This window comes from Temnothorax longispinosus, chromosome 4 (genome assembly GCF_030848805.1).
Source record: "Temnothorax longispinosus isolate EJ_2023e chromosome 4, Tlon_JGU_v1, whole genome shotgun sequence".
Classification (NCBI taxonomy): domain Eukaryota; kingdom Metazoa; phylum Arthropoda; class Insecta; order Hymenoptera; family Formicidae; genus Temnothorax; species Temnothorax longispinosus.
Genome location: NC_092361.1, coordinates 4,106,559 through 4,120,455, shown reverse-complemented (window position 1 = coordinate 4,120,455; position 13,897 = coordinate 4,106,559). Strand labels below are relative to the sequence as shown.

At 42.7% G+C, this 13,897-nt stretch overlaps 3 protein-coding genes across 4 annotated transcripts; 2 read left to right on the top strand and 1 right to left on the bottom strand.

The window, feature by feature from the left end:
• Window positions 1–435: 435 nt before the first annotated feature.
• LOC139811973 (ATP-binding cassette sub-family F member 2) lies at window positions 436–4,620 on the top strand. The gene is made up of 9 exons (XM_071776545.1): window positions 436–545; window positions 950–1,140; window positions 1,713–2,116; window positions 2,218–2,381; window positions 2,488–2,715; window positions 2,805–3,192; window positions 3,276–3,467; window positions 3,550–3,753; window positions 3,841–4,620. The coding sequence occupies exons 2-9, from the start codon at window positions 960–962 to the stop codon at window positions 3,979–3,981; spliced, it is 1,902 nt and encodes a 633-aa protein (XP_071632646.1). The 5' UTR covers window positions 436–545; window positions 950–959; the 3' UTR covers window positions 3,982–4,620.
• Tmem98 (transmembrane protein 98) lies at window positions 4,339–7,344 on the bottom strand. Of its 2 annotated transcripts, XM_071776548.1 has the most exons (5): window positions 7,203–7,344; window positions 5,876–6,245; window positions 5,684–5,793; window positions 5,330–5,462; window positions 4,339–5,257 (listed from the first exon to the last, which is right to left on the bottom strand). In XM_071776548.1, exons 2-5 carry the CDS (start codon window positions 6,035–6,037, stop codon window positions 4,982–4,984), a joined length of 681 nt encoding a protein of 226 aa, XP_071632649.1. In that variant the 5' UTR covers window positions 6,038–6,245; window positions 7,203–7,344; the 3' UTR covers window positions 4,339–4,981. The 2 variants fall into 2 exon arrangements, with proteins under 2 accessions (XP_071632649.1, XP_071632648.1); XM_071776547.1 differs by having other exon boundaries at window positions 4,339–5,462.
• Window positions 7,345–7,490: 146 nt separating this feature from the next.
• On the top strand, window positions 7,491–10,003 carry LOC139811976 (ubiquitin-conjugating enzyme E2 J2). The gene is made up of 4 exons (XM_071776549.1): window positions 7,491–7,624; window positions 7,712–7,946; window positions 8,182–8,310; window positions 8,395–10,003. The coding sequence occupies exons 1-4, from the start codon at window positions 7,500–7,502 to the stop codon at window positions 8,605–8,607; spliced, it is 702 nt and encodes a 233-aa protein (XP_071632650.1). The 5' UTR covers window positions 7,491–7,499; the 3' UTR covers window positions 8,608–10,003.
• Window positions 10,004–13,897: the final 3,894 nt, after the last annotated feature.

Sequence of the window (13,897 nt, the reverse complement as noted above, 5' to 3'; positions counted from 1 at the left end):
AAGTAATCAATATTATTTTTTTTATTAACGGGAATTTTTTAACGTTCAATTTATTTATCTAGGTATTTGCAAGATATCTTAATTAATATCTCTTAAACAAGTAATTACATATATATTACATATATATTACATATTACATATATATATATATATATTTTTTTTAGATTGTATTTTTAATTACAAAATATACATAAAATTAAACTATGAATAACTATTTAGTTTTTTTAATTAAAAGAAATAAATTAGTAAAAGTTTATCGAGCATTATTGAACCAAGTTTAGCATTATTGCTAAACAATACAGACTGTCGTCAAAATGCAGGAGACAAAGAAAGCTTTGTGGGAATGGGAATTGAGAATTTTGTAAGCCAATCTTTTCCGCAAAACGAATTTCGGTACACGTGGCGTCACCTAAACGCCGACGCGACAACCTCGGTCATGGAGTTTGACGGTTTTGCGGTTTTGCCTCCATTGGCTCCATTCGTCCGACGCACGTGTGTGGAGTTCGCGTGTCAGACGGATCGTCCGCATTTTGGCGCACAATTAGGTACGCATAATTATCCGCGGGCGATTTCGCGCGTTGTCCAAAGGGTTGCCGGACAGCTCGCGCGAAAAGTTACCGATCTCGGGAGGCGTCGCGGGCCATACGGAGTCTCGTTTGTTCGCCGAGGTGAGGTGGCGAGGTCTCCTCGACTCCGCTGCTCCTTTCAACGTCCGGTCTCGTCCCATCTTGTCTCGTCGCGTCTCTCGTCTCGCGTCGCGATCGTTTCGCGGCGATGCGACGCCGCGGGTGTCGGTCCGTCGCTTTCTCCCTCGTGACGTTTCTCCTCGGCGAATAACGCACGTGTCCCCGTCGAAACCCCCTAACCTATGCCTTACGTAACGCGCGAAAACGCCGCGGCCCCCCGACTTGTGCTGACCCGTAACCGACGACCGCCGGTTGAATTCCAGGTGAGAGGCAATGCCGTCCGACGCGAAGAAGAAGCAGCAGCAGAAGAAGAAGGAGGCCGCGAAGGCGAGGCAGTCCGGCAAAAAGCCGCAGAGTAATAATCAGTCGAGGGCGGCCGAGGACGGCAAGGAGCAGAGCCCGACGTCGGGGGTTCTGCAGAACGGCACCAACGGCACGGCCATCAGCGTCGAAGGTGAGATGGAGGAGGGAGAGGAGTATGCCTTTCTCGTTTCCCGTTTTCTTGCAAGTTCCAGAGACGCGTATCCGAGCCACGATTTAATTTTTAAATAACACTGTGACTGACGTTTTAAACAGAGGTTTAATAATTAAAAACAAGATATATTATTTGTAGATGTTTCTGAAAAGTAATATGCTCGAGGATCTTTCGTTTGACATTTCAGTATCATTGTCTTGGTATTACTGGACTGTAGATATCACAGGGCTTTTAGTGTAAATATTTTCCAAAAATTTTTCAAGAGACTGTTATACATACGTATCTTCAGCAAAATAAATTAATTTTGAAAACGTGCAATAAAATGAGATAATTTTAATTTTTTTAATGCTTGAAACACTATGGAATTTAATGTGATAATATTTGGTGATATTTGCGATTTTTTATAATGCTTACAATGAATTACAAAAGTCCGCTCTATAAATATATTTTTTATCTTTGAAGTATATACTGTTTGCAATAGCCTTGTGCGTACAAACACACCTATTCTGTCAAACATCTGTTAACATATTCACAATAACGTGTGTTCGCAGAGGCATTATGTCTGAAATTGGAGGAAGACGCCAGATTAAATGCGGATGCACGTTCGTGCACGGGCTCGCTGGCTTCGCATCCGCGCAGCCGGGATATCAAGATATCTAACTTTTCTATTACTTTCCATGGCTGTGAACTGCTGCAAGACACCATGTTGGAGTTGAATTGTGGTAGACGTTACGGTTTATTAGGTCTAAATGGCTCCGGGAAGTCTACGTTGTTGGCGGTGCTAGGACACCGCGAAGTTCCTATCCCGGAGCAAATAGATATTTTTCATTTGACTAGAGAAATGCCCGCAAGCAATAAAACAGCTCTGGAATGCGTGATGGAGGTTGACGAGGAGCGCGTGCGATTAGAGAAGCTTGCTGAAGAGTTGGTGGACTGTCTCGAGGAAGACGCTCAGGTTTGTCTAACAATAAGACTGATATTTGTCGAGAAATCTTTATTAAAAAGAAAAAAAGGGAATTGTTATTTTTACTTATATACTTGCATATTCATATGCAGGAACAACTCATGGATGTATACGAGAGATTAGAGGATATGGCGGCTGACACGGCGGAAGCTCGTGCTGCCCATATTTTACACGGTTTGGGTTTTACTGCAAAAATGCAAAAAACTCCTACCAAAGACTTCTCAGGAGGTTGGCGGATGCGTATAGCTCTCGCTAGGTATGTAAAAATTTTAAGTATATATTAAAAATTTAAATAAATACTATAAAAAGATGACCTTTTATGGTCATGGTATAAAACTTTTTGTTTTGCATTTCTTCTACAGAGCACTATATGTAAAACCGCATTTGTTATTGCTCGACGAGCCAACCAATCATCTCGATCTCGATGCTTGCGTATGGTTGGAAGAAGAACTCAAAACCTACAAACGGATTCTCGTTATAATCTCCCACTCTCAAGATTTTCTCAATGGCATTTGCACCAATATCATTCACGTCAATAAAAAGCAATTGAAATACTACACTGGTAATTACGAGGCATTTGTGAAAACAAGGTGAGTTGCGAAAAATATAACGCTCTGATAAATCATTTCTAATAATATTACGTCACCGCTTTATATTTTCCCTTTCTCTTTTTTTTTAGAATGGAGTTGCTTGAAAATCAAGCAAAGCAGTATAACTGGGAACAGGATCAGATCGCGCATATGAAAAATTATATTGCGCGATTTGGTCATGGTTCGGCGAAATTGGCCAGACAGGCTCAATCGAAAGAGAAAACTTTAGCGAAAATGGTGGCGCAAGGCCTGACCGAAAAGGTTGTTAATGACAAAGTGCTGAACTTCTATTTCCCTTCGTGCGGAACGATTCCGCCCCCGGTTATTATGGTTCAGAACGTCAGTTTCCGTTACAACGAGGACGCGCCTTGGATTTACAAGAATCTGGAATTTGGAATTGATTTGGATACTAGACTCGCGTTGGTTGGACCAAACGGAGCAGGAAAGAGTACCCTGCTAAAACTATTGTATGGTGATGTACGTTGCGAGTGTATATTTTATTACAATAGTAAACGTGTCACTCGATATTTTTTTCTTGACAAGATAATCTCACGTTGCAGTTAGTACCGACAAGCGGAATGATTCGCAAAAACAGTCATCTCCGAATTGGTAGATATCACCAACACTTGCACGAGTTACTGGATTTAGATATATCGCCTCTCGATTACATGATGAAGGCTTTCCCCGAGGTGAAAGAGCGCGAAGAAATGAGGAAGATCATTGGCCGCTATGGTCTAACTGGGCGTCAACAGGTATGTAATTTATGAAGTAGTGAAATTTAACGACGACACGGAGTAATCGCCGAGTAATTGTTATATCTCGTATTTTATTTAGGTTTGTCCTATTCGTCAATTGTCTGATGGTCAACGTTGTCGGGTTGTGTTTGCCTGGCTGGCTTGGCAAGTGCCTCATCTGTTGCTGTTTGATGAGCCCACCAATCACTTGGATATGGAAACGATCGATGCACTCGCTGACGCCATAAACGACTTCGACGGCGGCATGGTTCTCGTGTCGCACGACTTCAGATTGATTAATCAGGTACGTACATTTCCACATAGCTTTATTTCGAAAAAGCGTTAAACTCTGCGAACGCGTATCTGTATATTCTGTATATCCGATGTTTAGGTCGCTGAAGAAATCTGGGTGTGCGAGAATGAAGCGGTCACAAAATGGAGCGGCAACATTTTGGATTACAAGGAGCACCTCAAGGACAAGGTTCTGTCTGACAACCAGAAGAGGCAGGACTTCGCGAATCGGGGAAAATAATGGAGGCAGCGCTACAATCCGCTTCTCTCTTTCCAGTACACTACGCCTCTATATTTATAGGAATCTTTTTTTTTTCTAAAAATTGTAACATGCTAATCGGCACTGTGCGCTGTTCTGTAGCGCGTCAGTGATCGATCGAATTACTTAGTTAATTTATTGAAATACTAGGTCGAAATTGATTCTTTACTTGACAACCCGCAGGTTGTTGTGGCGCATTACTCTACCACAGTAGCAATCTAGAAATTGGAAAATTCGTGCATGTGCAGGAGAGTACAGATTAAATTTAAACAAATTACCGACAAGCTATTTATAATGATATAGGTATGTAAAAAAAAAGAGGACGAAAGAACTGAGTGATTTCTCTTTGACGATCAACTTCATTATAAATTCCTACTACTAATCTAAAGAACAATTTGATTATCTTCAGGAATATAAAATATTGTAACGTGTACAAACATATGCAGGTACGATCGATTATATAGTCTCAAAATACATTTTTATCCGTGTACGTATATAAATATGATAATATAACATGGAAGACGTCATTTTCGTATATCTCTGTGTATTACAAAATGTCGTATCTTGGCGAATTTTCACCGCGTTTTAAAAAACGATTATTAAAATATATTCCTCACGATACTTCCGACGTGTGTTGTATATATACCTAATATATTTATATGCATTCTTTTTGTAGTAACGATAATTGACATGAAGCACTGACAAGTTTTTTTTCTCATCAGTAATCTCGAACTTTAATCCATTTTGTGCTTTGAGATCAGCGATGATCTATTTTCGCGTATTTGCCGCCTGATACATGGAATGCACTCAATGTTTACGCTATATTTACAAATTTAGTGACCATATTATGTAGAGCTCCCGTTGCTCGTGACGACGTTATTGTAATGAAAAAGCCGTAAGAAGCTAAAGATATAATCCGACGATTACAAATACTGTGGCGAGAGAGATTTTATTTCACCGCGAGAGATCAACCGACGTGTACTCAAACTGGCGTAGAGGCTGGGATAGAGCAGGCCACTTCCTGAGCCAGCGCTGCGTTTCTCAGCACCAGCAGATGCGTGTCCATGTCGTTCAGGGCTTGATCGATAAACGCCAGTTTCCTGGCTTGGCTCTTGGGCACGCCATGCTTGGTTACCAATGCCAAGTGGGTCACAGCCAACACTAGAGCCGCCACCCTGGCCTCCAATAGTCTGGCGTCCAACGGGGGATACAGACTGCGAACGACATCGTCTACGCGAGGCGGTATACGTCGGGCAACCTGTGTGAACAAGAATAAGATTAGGAATAGGAAAAACATTACAGAAGAATAATGTACGGTAATCAGACTTACATCAACTATCTCTAGCGGGACGGTATTGCTGTTGACAGTTCCGGCAATAGTGGTAAGACTGGCTGCGAGAGCGTGACAGGATCGGAGCACTGCTATGCAAGGCGGAGCCAAACCAGTAGCATCATCCACCCACCTATAACACGCAAAAGTGTTACATACCTTTCGAACGAGCTGTATGATATCTAAACTTTTGCAAAATTGATGACAGGATAAAAACAAGAGACTCAAATGGTGCATCTTGCTATGTTTTTCATAGCTCAAGTTATCGCAATAGATATGTCAAACTAAATCAAAGATAAAAGTGAAATATTGCGTGTTGCATTGTCTGATACTTTCATTTATCGTTCCTTTTACCTTTCAGCTCCCGCCAGCCACTCTTCGCTCTCCCACGCATCTAATCCCAAGCCAGTGATGTTCTCTCCTTCGAGCAAGTCGGAGCTCAGCTCTGCGGAATCCTTCTGATTCTGGAAATGAGCAAGATCGTTGTATTCCCTGCCGACTACCTAATGTTCCTGTCCAATGTCTCTTTCATCATCCCGGACTCACGTAATAGCAGCGTTGTCTGCGACAGATGACCAGGAGCACCAGGAGGGCGCCGAGGAAGACCGCGGCGAGTGCGCCCAAGGCGACCGCCACCACTGTCTCCATACCAGTAGCGGTGGCCTGTGGTCCAGCGTTGCTCATGGATATCGACGAGCTCATGGTCATGCGGGGTGAATCGTAGCGTCGCGACAAACCCCCGGGCGAAGAGACCAGCGTCAACGATCAACCGGATTTACATTGGCACTCGGAGAAAAATGTCAACAATCGCGCAGCGTCGCGATCCACTCTCCCGGTGATGGGGCGACGACGGTGGGAGGCGGCGACTGTCACGGATCTTAAGCTCCGTTCACTGCACGAGATTAGCTACTGTCATCTACGCAAGGACCAAACTCCGATTAACTTCTGTGAAGCAATATACCTGTACTATTTATGTTGAAATAAAAGTTAATTATGAAATATGTTAAGAAATATAATAATATATTTCTTAATATATGGAAAAAAAGATTGGATCAGGGACGAATTGTGTAGAAAACTTAATTCTAATTTTAAGTAACTAATTAATATAATTAATTATATATTTGTTATATATAGTAATGCAGTATTAATTTTATAATTGATATAACTCATAACATTAAATTTATTATCAGCGATTATCGAGCAACACAATATATATAATAATATAATTAATTAATATATAATTATTAGTTACATATTTTATATATATAATATTAATTTTATTGATAACTCATAATAATAAATTTTTATTCGAACATTAGGTGAACGTGCAAGTATGTGTACTATGTGTCTCTACTACGCGTGAATATTCGATTTTTATTAAAAATCGCACTTTCATCGTCATCTGTGCATCTCGCAGGAGTCGGCGAGTGGGCCTTCGAAAAAGACGCGCCAAGCGCGTTCCATCGCGCGAGCGCTTCCCGTGGACCCCGTGGTTCCCGATTCACCGCGATTCATTCAGCGAGATATCCCACGGATGATAGGTTGTTCCTCGTACGAGAGGTTACGCTTTCCGCACGGTAGCATGGTAACCCTGACATCCCGGGGATGAATTAATTCGGCGGATCCCGCCAGTCAGATGTTTCCCGTTGTCGCGCGACCGCTCGCCACGCTGTCGAGTTCCGTTTCGGCCGGCGGTCGCGTGCGCTCGCACTCTCCCGAGAGCACCGAGGCGATACGTCACCCGAGCGCTTATCTCACCACCCTGCAGTCCGACGCCCGTCAACCCGACCCCGACGCGCGGCCAAGTGCTTCCACGCGGATTTTCGTCGCCCGATTCCCACGTTCGTCATTTCGCGCGACGACGTAACCCTACCTCGTGCCGTCGCACCGTCCGTCTCTCGGGGACCCCGTGAGCGAACCCCAGGGAGGAACGTCGCAGCGGCCGATTTCCACGCGGATGCCTGCGATGCGATTCGACGTCGGTCGCGCGACTGGACGACGCTGAGAAACGGACCCGCCAGCTCGCTGGTCGAGTGAGATTCCAGCCTGTAAAACGTCACGCGCGAAACGACGAGCGGAATCGTTACGGTCGTTCGGACGAGGAATCCGAAGGAAATATCAGTGCGGGAGGATTTCCGACGGTGTCCGTTTGCAAATAACACTGGGCTACATGGTAAGGATGAACAGAAAGGCCAACAGTGCGACGGCCAGATTGAAACAGGACTATCTGCGCCTGAAGAGAGATCCAGTGCCGTATGTTCTTGCGGAGCCAGTGCCTTCTAACATCTTGGAATGGCAAGTCTATTAACTCTAGGTTAAACTAGTTCACTCGTTGATCGTGCTATTCACGCATAATTTTAACGTACAACTGGCTTGTTTCAGGCATTACGTGGTTATTGGGCCGGAAAAGACGCCTTACGAGGGTGGCTTTTATCATGGAAGGCTCATATTTCCAGGAGAGTTTCCGTTCCAACCTCCTAGCATTTACATGACCACTCCCAACGGCCGATTTAAAGTCAATACGAGACTGTGTCTGTCCATTTCTGATTTTCATCCAGATACGTGGAATCCAGCGTGGAGTGTATCTACTATTCTCACTGGTTTGCTCAGCTTTATGGTACGTTCTCTGAAATATTTCAACAGTTTGCAGTTTGGAGGAGTGTTTTAATTACAGTGCACTGCGATTACACGTCGTTTCATCTTGATTGCACGTGTCTCGTGCGACTCGAGAGAGAGATTACGAATCGTACGTCTTTTCCTTAATGGCTAGGACGCTTAGAGAGTATAATACAACTTGTATCTTACAATCGACCTTCGATATAAAAATCTATGAAACTATCTTGCATTTACAGATTGAGAAGAGTCCTACGCTTGGCAGTATTAATACGACGGATTATGAGAAGAGACAGCTGGCCGCGCAGAGCTTGGAATATAATCTGAGGGACAAGATGTTCTGCGAACTTTTTCCAGAAACTGTTGAGGTAGTGAAATCCGCTGTACTAATAATAGCGCGTAACTGCTGAATTTGAAATACTGTCAATTTGATAATTCAATATTATCCGTAGACGATCAGAGCGGAGCTGGAACGTCGGAAAGAACTTGAGAAGCAAGCGAGGCATCAGTCCACCGCGTCCGAGGTCTCTATGTTGATACGAGATCAGTTCCAGAGGGAACAGAGCCCGCTGCACAGCGCGCTGGCCAATCTCGTTGTCATCATCAGCTTCGCAGCGTTCTTGTACACGGTGAATTACGTATTGAAGAGCATAGCCACGGAATAAGTCGGAATCGGACTGTGTGTTTCAAGCTACAACGAGCACGAGTGAAAGGGAGAGGGAGCCGTGACGATGCGTACATCCTGGAAGAAAAGGATTACGAGACATGGGCTCCTGTTGGACTTGCCTATCGATCAATCTTTCGAATTCGTGCAGACGAGCGCCATTCGGTTCCACGCGGCTCGGAACCTTCGCCAGTAAACTGTGGATAGTTTCATAGATTTTTATATCGAGAGTCGATTGTAAGATACAAGTTGTATTATACTCTACGCGCTCTAGCCATTAAGGAGAAGACGTACGATTCGTAATCTCTCTCTCTCGATTCGCACGAGACACGTGCGATCAAGATAAAACGACGTGTAATCGCAGTGGCTTCCCTGCCTTTCTTCTCATATCGGAGTTAGTCTCTTCTGGCGTAACTTGTAACTAAGGGAATCAAGTTTCTTCTTTTCGGTGCTGACATCCTTCCTTTCAATGATTTTCTGCGCTTTTACGATTGATTGTATTAAAATGCATCCAGAGAAATATGAGAAATATTTCGATACATTTGTCTAGCTCCGTTTACACAGAATCTCTCGGATAGAAATGCACAAATTTGCTGCACGTGCCAATGAAATTAAACTAAAATTGAAATTTCGGCAAATCCAATGCTTCGCAGCTTGACTCGTTCCGTTTATGGAATGGGTCCATTTTGTAAATATATTATAAGGACGGAGGCGTCATAGAGATATGGTAGGTGCCTCAACGCCAACAACACAAAAAACGAGTGTAACTATTATCTATTGCGTCAGTGATTATCTCGGCTTCTTAAAAATTTTGCGATTGATATGTTTCTTGTTTGTTCCGGTTAAAATGGCTCGTAGTATCATTGCTTCGTGAACTTCTTCCAGTTAGCATTTCTTCCTTAATTGACATGAAAAGAATACGTTTACAATTCAAGTAAATCGTCGCTCTTCCATGACTGACTATGTAATATCGAAAAAAAAGTAATAATTTTGCGTAATTTCTAAAAAAAAAGCTAAACTATATTTTATTCGAACTTATTGAAAGTAGAATAAGTATATATATTTTTTCTTCTTTTTTACGATACATCGATAATCTCTACCAATAATCTTTTTGTCAAATGGTAGGATGGTTGATGTTACTTTTTATCTGAATTTACTTTACTACTGTATGTCTATCGATCTAATTTCTACGGGCCACGGATTTTCAATTTTATTATATCTTCTTTCAAAAGTGATAAGGCAATTTCACGATTATGCTTATACATACTCTATTCTGCCGTCGTATATGTATAAACATATATGCGTATCGTAATTATTAAATAATTACGGCGAAGTAATGTAAATACCTAGATGTTATTACTGTAAGCGTGTGGAATATAGTTTACTTACCTGAAAAATATCGCGTGTTTCAAGACTGTCTCATCAAATCAAACTATCCAACGTCCGTTCAATCCTTCGTTGCAAAAATTCAATTGCATATTGAAATTAAAAAATGTGTACAATATGTTTCAGAGATTCGCGTAAGGATCAACAAACGCCGTTTAAATTTTAGACGAGCAGTATCGGTTTCGACAAGAGCGATTCTTCTTGCAACAAACGAATCTATTAATAATCGACCGGGATACACAAATCTGAAAGCAAATCGGCGGAACGCGTACCGGTCGTTGCAGCTCACCGCTCAAAGGGACTCCTGTTACAAAGGAATTTTCGCGAACGAGAGGGAAGCTCGTTTACGAACTTATCGTCGGAACACGAACAGGGGAGACAGCGAGCATTCTCTCGCGGTTGGCGCGCGGTTTACCGTTCCGGTAAACTGTTAGAATCCCGGCGCTGAATGCTCCGTTGTCCGGGTGCGCTCGGGAGGAAGGACGCGTCCTGTGAACCGAGCGCGCGCGTCTTCTTGTCGAATGTCGTGTTTATGCCGCCTTGCGCGGGGGCCGCGGATAAATCCGGGGCTTTCACGACGCTCCTCTCCGCGTTAGTGACTGTTTATTAACTCTTTCAGAGTCCCTCCCTCGGCTGTGTACGTTAACTTTTCGTTTTAGCTTCCGTTTAAACTCGCCACATCTACTCCGCGATCACACGGGAATGTGTTCATCACGAATCTACGTTTTGTGTCTAATTTTATTAATAAACGTCGCAATTCTCGTGTCTTTGAAATACGGAACAATTTTTTTGAATTGATTGTGATGTATAACTACTTGAAATAATTTGATACTATTTTTACAAATTGTAAATCTTTAATTTTTATTGTTTCATAATTTTTGTAAGTTATTTTGTAATTACATCTTTCTATTAATAGTATTGTTAATTTATTAATGACATTTATTATTAATATTATTATTAATATCTTAATACTTTGTTTTAGTGTCTGTCAACGCTCGACTCCGCATGTATCTCGCAGCCGATTTGTCTTCCTTCCTCCAACGGCGAACCGGCCGGCACATGTCGCGGACGTGATGTTATACCATATCCCATCGTCGCGTCCATACGATCCGTTTTAATCCGAGAAAACATCCCGCAAAAGAAGCAAACAGCAATTTATTCGACCATGTAATAACAAGGAAGTTGCTCGCGCGCAGTCGGCCAGCCGCTTCCCCGTCGAAGAGCCGCATCTGTAATCTTCACCCTCGGGACCATCCTTCCGCGTCGGCAACGCGCCCGCCCCTTGACGTGTAAATCACTGAGAGAGGCGCCAGGATACTCTCGGTCTCGCTTCGAATCCTGCGTAAATAAGATGCACATGTCCGCGGCAGCTAGGATGCCGGGCGCGTATACGTATCTGCGATACGCGTTCATTGAGATCGCTTTTGGAGGTCGTTTCCCGAGCCGTGAAAATGTACAGCCGAAATTATTGAACTAATATAAGAGTGACAGATGCGATGGTTAGCGCTTTTTCCCTGTAAATTTATGTATCTCAAAATAGAACGCGCTCTTCGCGTCCGGAGCAATTTCCAGCGTGAAACATACGTGTTCTGTAGAAGAAATTAATTAAGAAAAGTACTAAATTACTTGAACTCCGAATGTGACGCTCATGAAAAATTTCTAAACGTTTGTCATTTCGTGAAATTAATTTATAGCCGTCACGAGAGTCAAAGTCTAGCATCGTCGAAGTATAGCATTATAGCGTTTATAAAATTTACATCACTGCTAAATCGCTATCGGTAATCAATCGGCTTCCAATTCGGTCACACTCGAGCTTTTATGCATTCGATACCGGAAACGGGCGAGATGAGGACTCTCCCGCGAGGGTGATTTAGGGTGTCGTCAATCGGGTCGGAATGGTTCGTGGAATCATTTTACGCCCTCGGTCCTCAGTGGGTGGGACGAGACGCGATTGCAACGGGAAGGAAAAAAAATGGAGGAAAGGGAACGGGAGCTCGACCATCGAAAACCGTCTCCGGGATAATTAACTGTAGGGACGACCTCATTACGCGGCTTAATGAGCTGCCAGCGGCCGTGTCGCGGCGCTGATACTTTTTCGAGTTTTTCGGGAGAACGGAGCGGAACGTCACGTAAAAATTGCTTGCACCGCGGCAATGATTTATCGTGACTTGAGGGCCGGCGCGACCTGATTTGTCAATTTAACAAGACGCGTTTTGAAAAACAAGACAATTAGTCTAGAAAAATAAATAACAATTATAAATTTTCACACCGCCAGACTTTGTCCTGCAACGATATCATATCAAGCAAGCAGCAACCATTTATGCGAAACGATTTTTATTTATTTTTATTATAAATTTATTTATAGATTATAGAATCCGTCGAATTGAATTTGAGAATATAAAATATTTAAATAAAATAATTAAAATAAAATATTTAAATAATTAATATCATGTAAAAATATGAAAAATTAACGTGATAATGAACCCAGACTTTTGGGGCATGGTATAGGAATTTATTATAATGACAGATTTCTTAGGGCCTCGATGAACCTAATTATATTTGTTTATTCTAGACATTTTGTATTCTACGTACATATCACAGAATATCACGTATATTTGTAACATAAGAATTAAACTTCGCTTGAATGATAATTCGCTTAAGATACTAGTATCACCGTCAGCTTCTCGCGGTGGACTTTTCGCACGCTTCTATTCCTGTCCGCGGCGACGTCTCTCAATCCACGTGGTCGCTTCATCGTGGACCTGCACCGGAACTGGCACGGTGGTTCCCCGCGTATTTACCCACGTACTTAGTCTGTCGTAGAAAAGAAAGAGAGAGAGAGAGAGAGAGTCCATAATCTGGTCGCGGGACGGTTTACTGCCGGCGGTAAAACCGAATAAGTGCGCCCCATCAGGAGAATTGGCTCTATTCAGATATAAATATATTTACATGAGGAACGCGCACACACGGAGTGCTCGCGTACCGCGTGGCCCGCCACTAACGACGGGCGATTCATCATCCCGGGGAAAACGAAAGGAGTGACAGAAATCGCGGTGATCCAGTAGGAAAAGACAGGGAACAGATGTTTATGCCGGCGACGTCGCCCGTAACACCTTCGGCCGCCATTCTCCTCTCCCGTCGAACATCTGTCTGTTGCCCCACGGATTTATGTTATAATATATACTAAAAAATTATATATGATGTAATTTACAATTCTTATTTCAAATTGAAAGTCGACTAATCTGACTTTATTTAAAAAAAAATGCTCCATCAAAGTGTTGCATACATATATAGAAGATAAATAAGTAAATAATAAATATGTTTTTAAATAACTTACGAAGAATCAGAATCATTGATTAATCTGTCAAGAGCTTGGAAATACAAAAATAAGAATTAGATTAATAAACTCTACGAAATTTGGGAAGTTAATGCTACCTCTCTCTCTATATCATGTATAATCTTTCCATCATTAATATTACAAGATTCAGAAATAACACCCTCGTCGGGACAATCATGGGAATCTAATTGGGACTGCGCGATCGCGAAGCGAACCGACAGCAGCGTTAATGGAAAACCTGACTCTTTCTCTCTATCTCTTTCTGTCTCCCCCGCTTTTCGTGGTGATCCTGGAAATCTGAGAAACCGCCTAAACTAAACATAGAGCGGACCCACCGCGCACCCGGTGGCTTTATTTACGTACACGGTGGAGGCCGATGGAAATCCTTCCAGCGGCTCCAGACACCGATTATACCGGAGCGAGCCGCTTTTACGAGTTCCGATGTTTAATGTCACCGCGTTACGTACGCTGTTGCTTTTTGTACCTTGCCATTGCGTATATACACGCTGTCGTAGGTCGGATGACGTTACAAATGCAGACACGTACGTGCAGTCTTTAAACACGTTCA